Consider the following 11,520-nt stretch of genomic DNA (forward strand, 5'->3'; position numbering starts at 1 on the left):
TCTTATGAAGAAAGAGTTCTTGTGCTGAGTAGTTTTAGAGCTGTGAACTTGGATTGACTTGATGGATCTTACTAGCGAGATGTAGGCAGTTTTCTTACAGATTTGGTTACAGTTGCATAGATTTCGTCTTCGGAAGCCAAATGTTGAATTTGCTTTCCTGGCTACATTATATTAGTTATATGTTATAATTAAGTATATATCGACTAGAAATCAGAGAACAACATACAAAATAATATGACCAAATTGTAGACTGAAATCCCATAATATAATTTATTGAATTCCCCAATTTATTTAGCGATAGCATATTTGGCATACTCTCAAAAAAGGACTTAATAAACTGCAAGTTGTGATAGAATAAATGGCCAAGAAAAACTGCAGAAAATATTCATAATGGAGTTATTAACAAGACCTAAACTGGGAACCATGCCTAGAACAATCAGCATTGTAGGCATCAAAAGATATGCATTGAAACACAAGAATACAAATTTATTTATGCAAACAGTTTCTTTTCCCACATAAACAGGAATCATGTAAAGGGCTAATAAAATTGTATAAAGGAGTTTAACAGTGATCCCTGTTCAGAGAATTGCTGTGTGAACTTCGATATTAATTATACAGTTTACACAAGACTTAAAACAGGGATGACATCTACATCAAACTTCTTAATATAATATGCAAAAAATAAATCTACTTATATACATTAATTTTCTTGTAAATTTTTACATCGTGATGTTAACTTTTCTTTCCTTTCCAGGATTGTCCAGTTGATGTGTATGATGACAGCTGCATGCTGCTATATATTGTAAGTGAGAGAAGATTGGAACTTTATCTACATAATGTACAACTGAATTATGTAAATCGCTCTATGTGTAATAAAATTGAGAAAATAAAATTTGTACGGCCTAGCTAGCTAGAATGTCATAGCATGAATTCATAATTTCCCCCATAATTAGATATTGTAACAAACCTAAAATAATTAACAGTAGTTTCAAACAATAGATAGGTTACAGCAGACTGAACAATGTATATATAATTATATTATCATGACTCTATATATTTTGCAGCTGGCTTTGTGCATTCCTCTTCCAACTGAATCCCCTTTTGGGACCTGATCTTGATACAGGCCTGATACGAGTGATGATGTATGAGTGGGGAGACAAAAAGTGACAAGGGCCAAAATAAACAGGTAAACAGATGTGACCCTCATCTATATTGTCTACATAGTTAAAAAACAATCGGGTGACCCTCATCTATATTGTCTATATAGTTAAAAAAAAACATCAAGTGACCCTCATCTATATTATCTATATACAGAGCAACCCGCTTATTTGCATAGCCCTTTTTCCATGACAAAATATGCAAATAACCGGAGTATTCGTCTAGGCGGAGTTGGGTTTTGGCCCCTCTTATACACTATGTAGATCGTCAGGTCGGTACTCAAAATGGGCGCTATATGATTGTTTACGTTATTTGAATTAAAAATATATTTAAAAAAAAACAGTATTTAAAATATAAGAGTAAATAAGAAATACATGGGTTGTTATTCTTTGTAAATGTACAAATATTTGCATATACTTCATCGTTTACTACTTGTCACTCCGAGTCTCTGGGTCCGATATCGGTCATACACACGTGGGTTGGCACTACGATGTACAATGTCATCGTTTCAATTAACATTCATTATCGTCTCGAGATGCGTTTTGTTCCTGCTATGAGTATATTAGTTGTTTGACCATAGATGATGAACTGCTTAAGCAATAGACTGTCTTAAATGACCGTGAGATGTGTATTGTCGTTTGGGTTTGTTTTGGAAAATGGCGCACAAACACAAAGAGTTGTCGTTCATTACACATATGTCCCCACAATGCAATGCGCCTAGTAAACAATCATGGCGATCGCAACCTGCCTCAGCGAGTGTTCAAGTGCACAGAACACAGGTTTGGATCGATGATATAATAAATAAACAAATCTTTTCAAAAGATGAGGCATATAAATATTTTATTCAGTAATTCTTCTGCACATTGCTACTGATATGGTCTGGATAATAACTTAATGTCGATATCGATGCATCGAACGTAACCTGTAATGACGAAGTGTGAACCAATGATAAGATAACGTTGTACATCGTGTCGAATCAATATGTAAGTTAAAACACTTTTCATAAAACTTTTATTATGGGAAAATCACAAAAATACCCTAAAATCAATTAAAATTTTTCCGATTTTTTGGAATTTTATATGCATATAAGCGGGAGTCTGTGTTTTAGTCGATGCAAATACACGGGATTAAAATACAAAGATAAAGAAGAAAAAAATCGGAACCTGAGAATTTTATGCAAATAAGCGGGATATTCAAATAACCGATATGCAAATAAGTGGGCTCCTCTGTAGTTAAAAAAAAAAATAGTGACCCTCATCTATATTATCTAAATGAATAGTCAAAATTATATTGTCACAAAACAGTCAAAAACCAGGTAGACTGATGTTCCTCATCTCTGTAGAAGTGTTACTTTTAGTATATACATTGTATCATGTTCAGTTAGTCATTTCTAATTGTGCACAGTCAAGCTTAAGCTTCAGACAACTCTCTTTTAGAATATGGTTTAAAAAAACACAGGTGGAATGATGATTTCTGTTGACTTTAATAGTTGTTTCCCCACAAATCCAGTTTTTTCATATGAAAACATCCAAAACAACATTTGTTCCCTTAGCAGTGTTGTAATAGAAGCTCTATATAACTTACATTGTTTGTTGAATTTAATGAAATAAAAATTAATTTTGATTTTGAAATGTGTATTATATTACAGGATGGGTGATCATGATCTCTTCATTACAGAAACTGTTACAGATTTAAAGGGGGATAGCCGATGTGTAATAATTTGGACTAATTGATATTTATTTCATACAGAACTTCTTTCTGTTGCAGATGACATGCTAGTCTTTCCAGTGATATCATTCCCATCAGTCTTACTTGCATAAGAATCTGTGCTGAAGTTCATCAGAGTGGAAACGCACGAACAATTTGTTATAGCTTGCAAGGACAAACTTATCATTGTTTAATTGTAATTGTAATTAGACTATTGTCAGCTCATTATTTATTTAATCAAGATATAAGTTATGTGATATTTGATTTTATATACTGTTATATTCCCACAAACAGTTTTCAAACTGTTTTTATCCTAATTAAGGTATTAAATAGTATTTAAAATTCTAAATGTGGAAATTCCCTTAAGTAAATCATTTAATGTTTGTATGTCATAAACAACTCAAATTTCTTTTGATTAAAGCATCAATTGGTTATACACTCAACAATCGGATCATGCAAAGAATTTTTTATAAGAAACACAGGTTTTGTGTTTTGGTTGATTAAAGGGGATGGGGTAGAGTGGGATGGGAGTCTTGTGGTTGATTCAATTGCAATACATGCAAAGTTAGATTTGGAAGATACATGAGTGATTGTATAATGATGTTAATGGGGGATGATTTATGTGGATATAAACAAGTTATATAATTAGTGTTATTTTATGTTTGGGTTTGTGTAACTTGTGGTATTCATTGATATTCATGTGTTCTAGTGATGTGTGAGAGAGTTGCCAATCTCCCAATGTTAAGTAACACATTGTAATGGTCTTTTTAAATAGTTTTAGTAGATCTATGGAATATCAAAACAAGTTGTTTTTCTGATGTCTGATCATTGACATTAGGTTATAAAGTTTATAAGTATAGAATCAGACATTCCTCATATTATTAAGACAGGACAGCACTAGTAATTTGATTTGATGTCATTATTTACGTAACTCTGGACATTACTGAGATGATGTAGAACTAATGAGTTAAGTCGTTGTCAAGATTTGTTGAAATCTCATGAAATTACATGTAGTTCTAGAAGTTTCAATTATGAAATATTAATTTTGACCTCCACTTAAGATGTCTTTTCTGTTAATTGGTATGTTTTAGATTTTCGAAAATAAGACTACAAAATATTCCTACCTGAGCAATAGTGACTATGTATATGTACATTATGTAGAAAACAATTGTCCATATAATTAATACAAACTGCATCCTGTTATAATTTTCTGTAGAATGGTTGGTGTACATGTATTATGTATAGAAATATTAAAAGAAAAAAATAACTTGCAACAGATTTTTATGATCTTTAAAAAATTTACTGGTTCTAAGTAATGTACTGATACTTATTGTCTTGCTCTTCCATTGTGCTTAGCTTGGTCAGCCCAAGGTCAATAACTTTTACAAACATAAGGGCAATAACTCAATATGTCTTGAAGACAGCCAACAGAAAATCTGTCCTTAGTTGGTCAAACTCTTCTGAGGTTTTAGTCAGAATCTTTTTCATTTAGGACAAATTATCCTTGTTAGTAAAAATCGAACTAAAGATTGTGATGGACTTTATAATTCCTGAAGTATTTCACACAAGGCAAACAAAAGCAACAAAAACAAAGTTTCATTACTATGCAAGTATGTGGTGGTTCACTGAGAAAATTAATTTGTTTCTAAAATACATTGAATTTTTTCTGCAAACTTTTTACCGTGCATGCTTCTGATAAATAGGCATACAAAAAGGTTATTTTATATTTAATTCCTACAATTGATAGGTTAATATCCCTTTTATGTCTTCATAATCCACCCCTTGCATATGACAGTTTCACATTTGGCAATAAACTGGGGGCTCTAAAAGTCTAAATAGTGATATTTTTCTTTAAAAGATGAAGAAGTGTTATGATGCCTCGACAATGGTTAAAAAAAATGAAATGCAGATTACATTTAGCTAACTAAAAGTCATAACGTTAATTTGGTCTGGATAGCTTGCTGGTATGGACTGCTAATTTATTTGGTGTAGTGTCGTAGTATATGACTAGAAAAACATCATGAGATGAAGCCTAAGGATTGATTCCTATCCAAGGTCACAAGGGTAAAAATTAACACCAGAAAATTTCACCTGAATACCCTAACACCCATGCTCAAGACATTTGGTCAGCATATAGCTTTTTTTTTTATAGCAAAGGGTCCTGAGGATTTGTAACAGTCTATGTGTATTTTAACCTTCCGTAGTGTGTATAGCACATTTTCAGACATTTTGAAGAGGGCTAAATTCGGTAAAAATGACACTCCCGGTATATAATGAACACTACACCATTTTTACAGAATTTTAATTTTAGCCCCCTAAAACGCCAGATTTCGTGAATTTATTGACTTAATTTTATCTCTTAATTATCGACAATTATTCAAATATGAAATGTGCTATTAAATAATAGGGAAGATCCAAATAGGCCTACAAGTAGACTGTAATAAATTATCGGGTCCTCGTGGACAGGAATGGCACACAATGTGCGAATGAAGGTCTTTTCAAGAGTCGTGCTATTTAGCCAGTTGCTGCTGTGTTAACATTAGGTCAGTCCTAATAGTCAACAGAGGTCCTCTGGTGTATGGCCTGCTACTTATTGTCATACAAACTAATTCACATAGTGCGAGTATCGTAAAGCTAACATATGCATTTCAGAGAAACATTATAAGAAGATATTAGAGATGGAAGATGAAGTTTTTTGTCTTCAAAATATGTAATGTATTCTAAATCAACTTGGCTCGGACATTCATCAAATATGTATATTGTACAATTTGTATCAACGATTCGTTCACAGATAATGTCCTTTGACACTTTGCATGTATATTTATTTAACAAAATAAGATAACAAAACATTTCATAAATATGAACACAATAAAAATCACATGAGACGTTCTTATTCGAACGTCAAAGTCGCAAACATTTTAAATATAGCCGCCTCTTTTCTCCCGCTGTCCAGGACTTTGACTTTGCCCGGAAATGACGTAGGTCGTCGAGATGAGACTGTGAACGCATTGGCACGTAAGACGATGGTGTGCAGAGTTCCTGTAAAATAACGGAATATCAGAATAAAATACATAAAGCCTCACTATCGGGTTAATCCCTCCGTCTATAAGCTAATCAATTAACTATCATCTGGTAATATGGGCAAGTTTTTTTTACCACGCATCTTTACTTTAACTTTATTGAATCATATACATTGTATACCTACTGTGTACTGTAGTTATTAGATAACATGCTATAATGTCATATGCCAGTGCATTGCTCTACCCAGGCTGACTTGGATTATATTCTATGTACATGTAATTGTATATTGATGAGATGTATATACATTTCTCGAGAAAGGACATACAAATTGTAAATAAATGAAGCATCTGATGTATAGGTATTTATTTCGTAAGGTGTGACTTGTACCTTGAATGACTGGAAGAACGCTTGGTAGCCACCGTCCAGGAGGTAGATCTCTGGGTAGATAAGGGACGGGTACTTGTCTCTGTTGAGCGCGCGGTCCTTTTCTCTGAGAAACCGGTACCTATATCAACGAGAAGGGGAAAGTTCAAACAGCGAAAATCGACACTAACGGTCAAAACTGAGAAGTTCCATTAACCTTCACAAATAAGGAGAGGAGACCGTGTGGTCATATCGGATCATTTTAGATATATGTAGCGTACAGCTGTCGTCCAGTGGTCGAGACAAATATGTATATAATCTTCGGCTACTGTATACATGTACCTACATAGAGGGCGCCCGTACTGAGGAGAATTCGCAGTAAAAGACGAGTTTGTGAGGCGTTCTTCCGCTCTCTGCTGACCTTGACCCCTCCTCCAGCAGATTGAGGATTTGCTCTTGGCTGTACAGACACTCAGCACCCTAAATCAACACGCGTAAAACCAACATGAACATTTATTTTTACATATGCACGCTTTTTTTAAAACATGGATTTATTGTTGTCTTTTTGTCTTAGATTAAAATGATAATTAACAGGATGGATACCATCAGCGGACGAACTACGACAACACGCCAAGATGTTATTTTCATTAGATGAAATTTATTTTAATGTATTCTCTATTGCAATGTACCAAGAACCACGCTATGCCATTGGTCCACATGTACCATGTACATGGTTATAAACACTTCAAAAAAAATCCTGCAATATGTTTGGTTAAATTTAGATGCATTTGCATATCCGGTTCCGGTTACGAACCTGGATGTGTCCGCCGGTGTACTCGTATGGGTATCGACAGTCAACAAGCCTGATCTGTTCCCTCTTGTCCTTGTTCCGTATGGTCTCCGACAGCTGTTGGTCAACAACGGTACAATTCATAATGTAATTCTAAGTGATCGCAATATCTCGACCAATTCCGTCAAAACTCGGATCAAGCGATATCAGGCAATTGGAGAGTCATTCGGCCTTTTCCGCCTGTCTTAGTTTTTACTACAAATACCGGAAAGGCCCGATTGATGTTCCTATTTATTAGTTTGATTCACAGTCATCACGAAACTTGCCGATCTGTTGAGGTTTGGCTTCTAACATATATTATCTCCTGTTGCCCAATAATTATATACATTTCCCCTATCTTATAACGTTTACATCTTCGCTAAACAATTATAACATACTTTTAGTTGAAATTGAATATTTTATAATCATTTAATGTGTTACCCAGATTTAACCGGTATACAGGCTTCGAATAAAAACCGGAAGCGACGGAATGACGTAACTTACTATGTTAGAGCTGACACACTTGATACCGATGTGTTTTCCCGCCACTGTAGTTAAATGGTGTGACGCACTTCCGTCCCCGATCAGAAAGTCGTTGTCGGACAGCATTTCTACCATTGCCCGAATGTCGGAATGATCTGTCTCTTGAGAGGGGAGATTAACCTCAGGCATGGCCTTTAAATAAAATGCATAATGTTGATAAACAATTTAGAAACAGACAATACAATATATGAATTATTTCCGGATTATAAGACTTTAAAACATCGTGATGTGATGTACACCTGATATATTTAGAATTGGCAGGTTATCCTAAAACAGGATTACTCTAGTTTCTAAAGACCTTTTGTAGTATGGTGAAGGGGGATAAATGAGCAATATGGTTTTTTTTTATATAAGTTAAATCTACTGTGGGAAATATGGTAAAGGGACGAAACTTATCATTTTATAATCAAAGCACTGATTATCTTATTGACTGTGTATGCAAATTGGAAGTAATATGTAACATCTCGGCCAATTCCTTCAAAGCCCGGAATTCTTCAGTTTGATTCCGAGCTTTGGTGGAACTGAACGAGATAAAATGGGACAAAATGGCGAGTTCTGGTGACAATTCCTGGCGACAAATCTAGAATACGATGAGTAGATATAAATAGACTTTTATAGACCAAGATGGAAATGAAGATATTTTGTAAACGGACTGTTAAAGTCACGATGTTTTACCCCGAACGACAAACTTCGTCTCACTCGTGGTAATCTCTGGTTAGGGCCCGTTATGGTTGCTGTTCGCTCTTCCAAGCTATCCTGTTGGCTTTTTCGAGGAGCAAGTAATTCCAGACAGCTGCCATTAAACGCTTCCGGTGTTTTCGGTATGGGCGATACTGGCGATTTTGACTGAAATAACCATCGTGAATATATGTAGTTTTCTAATGTGGTTTTCTGATGGAGGCTTATAATGAATTTTCTAACGTAGTTTTCTAATGGAATTTTCGTGTGAATATTCTTATGGGGTTTTCTAATGCAGCTTTCGAATGCATTTTTCTAATGTAGTTTTCTAATGAAGTTTTCTTGTGGAGATTCTAATGTATTTTATAATGTAGTTTTCTGATGGAGTTTTCTAATGGAGTTTTCTAATGGAGTTTTCTAATGGAGTTTTTTAATGAAGTTTTCTATTGTAGTTTTCTAATGGTGTTTCTAATGTAGTTTTCTAATGTAGTTTTCTAATGGAGTTTTCTAATGGAGTTTTCTAATGAAGTTTTCTATTGTAGTTTTCTAATGGTGTTTCTAATGAAGTTTTCTATTGTAGTTTTCTAATGGAGTTTTCTAATGTAGTTTTCTATTGTAGTTTTCTAATGGAGTTTTCTAATGTAGTTTTCTATTGTAGTTTTCTATTGTAGTTTTCTAATGGAGTTTTTCTAATGTAGTTTTCTAATGAAGTTTTCTAATGTTTTCTAATGAAGGTTTCTTGTAGAGATTCTAATGAGATTTTCTTATGAAGTTTTCTATTGTAGTTTTCTAATGGGGTTTTCTGATTAATGATTGACCACAGGGACCCGATAATTCGTTACAGACTATGTGTATTTGAACCTTCCCTTGAATCAATAGTACATTTCAGACGCTTTTAGGGGCTAGATTTAAATTTTATAAAAATGGTACACTCGGTATACACTAGGAAAGGTCCAAATACATTTAGTCTGCAAAAAATTCTCAGTCCCTGTGTGATTGACACTATTTTACAAATTAAATATCTTCCCGATCTTTAAAAAATAACAAGAAAACGTTATAGCAGTGATGACATTAAATCACAGAGTAGTGACGTACCACAGCGTCCAGTTCGTCCAGGCTCAGATGGCCTAATTCAAGAGATCCAGACTCATCGGTAACCATCGTTACCTGCATCCCGCTTTCTTCTTCCTGAAATTGAGACCAAAACGAAGCATAAGAATATCATGAAATATAATCCACAGCTCGACCCAATTAAACGTCGTTTTGGCCATTGTCTTTGTCGCGCTAGTTACCGTATTTTCAACCTCATTTTCTCGGTTGAGTCAGCCAAGGCTTGGAATCAAACGGACATACCTGCTCTTGGACATCGCATGTCATGAAATCTCGGAGAAGCGATTTCCTGACAGACGGGGTCACCACATGATCCAAGGTACTGGTAAGACGTGTTCGACTCCTGTTCGGCCTCATTGTAAAACCTTCACGAGAAAAAAAACATAGTTAAGTATCACCTGTACAGCGATTAATCATAAAAGATAACATTGCGTTCGAACGCAATAATGTGTGTGACATCCGTCTCCAGCACGTAGTCTGTGTACCTCCCTTTACTGACGCAAGGGACATACGTAACAGGGAATAGTTATTTTATCTAGTTTTTATATTTATCTTTATATCCGTAATCATTTCACAACTGAGTACTTTGAACAGATGAATTGGGGGCGTCCTTGAAAAATTCAAGTTGTGCCTATTGTTAAAACGACATGTCTGTGAAAGATCATATTCCGGTAGAATTTCCCGACAGGAATCTAACCCAGGTCTTATCCGGACAGATACTATCAAGGTCCGTCCACTGAGTAACAAAACCCGTTTTAACACCTATGTAGAGGAAACAAACCACTCCAACTGTGGCTCATAAGAAAAAAAATATACATTAAACCACGGTTACTGTTTTTGACGTGGTAGTTGTTGAAATTATCACACTAACATTGATTTACAGTTTTTTCTCCACAGAAGTGTTGTGGTCACTTCCCTTGCTTATGTTTTTTAGACACGATATACCATCGTCAGAACCCTACGAGAATTTGCGACGACGGGATCATACGAACAGTAAATGATTCTGATATACAGTAAAATATCACAAAAGGATGGATTTTTTTTCATAGCTTATCTTTGAATATAGAAAATCTGCTGGTACAACTGTAAATCTAAAACTGCCGACCACAGTCAATATTAGAAGTGGTCAGATTAATAAGTTAATTTCACTTTTAACGTAGAATTATTTCAAAATGGAAGTGTTTCGGATAAAAAATGAATAGATCTATCGTAAATTGACATATACTGCTAAATGTGATACCTCTGACTCCCAAACCCATATAACGGTTTTGTATACATTTGATTCTGAAGCGATTTGCAAGACCTATCTATTAAATTTGATTTCTAGTTATTACAGCATTTTCTTATTGTGAATCGTAAACTTTTATTATAATAAAATTAAATATAAAACAGCATTATAAGGATTGCTAAAACAGACATATATCACATACCTTGCTTGTTTCTCCGTCCAAATATCACCTTTACCTGACGGACTGTTTACGTCAGTAATAATTACAGGTATAACGTGTTCAGTCCTGTCGCTCGCGCTCCAGGTAAGGACCTGTTCTAAACACTTTCAAATAAGTAATGATGATTACAACCCGTAGGTCATTAGTGTTGACCACTCTGGTCAGTGACAGGTAATTCTAATAACTAGGTCTTAATTCAATGACATCACCATTCAAACTCCAGTCGGCGACCATGCTCGTACAACAACGTAAGAATGGCAGATGCTAGTTAAAAGGAGTAAGGCAGGAGTTAAAATCATCCATATGTACATGGAACTTAAGGCGACATGACAAAACCAATATACAAATAATACACATTATACTAAAGATGGAAAGGACGAAAACCAGAATAGGAATGTGAGCGTGTAACATTTGCAGTGTACATTAGTGTATAACCATAGGGTATCGAGGATGTCTCCATGAATGAACCCATAGGGTATCGAGAATGTCTCCATGAATGTACCCATAGATTATCGAGAATGTCTCCATGAATGTACCAATAAAGTATCGAGAATGTCTCCATGATGTACCCATATAGGGTATCGAGGATGTCTCAATGAATGTACCCATAGAGTATCGAGAATGTCTCCATGATGTACCCATATAGGGTATCGAGGATGTCTC

General features: G+C 34.8%; 1 protein-coding gene across 1 annotated transcript; it reads right to left on the reverse strand.

The window, feature by feature from the left end:
- Positions 1-5,058: 5,058 nt before the first annotated feature.
- On the reverse strand, positions 5,059-10,952 carry LOC117339182 (M-phase inducer phosphatase-like). Its single transcript, XM_033900630.1, has 9 exons — positions 10,840-10,952; positions 9,653-9,774; positions 9,395-9,487; positions 8,297-8,467; positions 7,583-7,753; positions 7,064-7,156; positions 6,596-6,729; positions 6,274-6,391; positions 5,059-5,904 (listed from the first exon to the last, which is right to left on the reverse strand). Exons 2-9 carry the CDS (start codon positions 9,764-9,766, stop codon positions 5,767-5,769), a joined length of 1,032 nt encoding a protein of 343 aa, XP_033756521.1. The 5' UTR covers positions 9,767-9,774; positions 10,840-10,952; the 3' UTR covers positions 5,059-5,766.
- Positions 10,953-11,520: the final 568 nt, after the last annotated feature.

This window comes from Pecten maximus, chromosome 12 (genome assembly GCF_902652985.1).
Source record: "Pecten maximus chromosome 12, xPecMax1.1, whole genome shotgun sequence".
Lineage (NCBI taxonomy): Eukaryota > Metazoa > Mollusca > Bivalvia > Pectinida > Pectinidae > Pecten > Pecten maximus.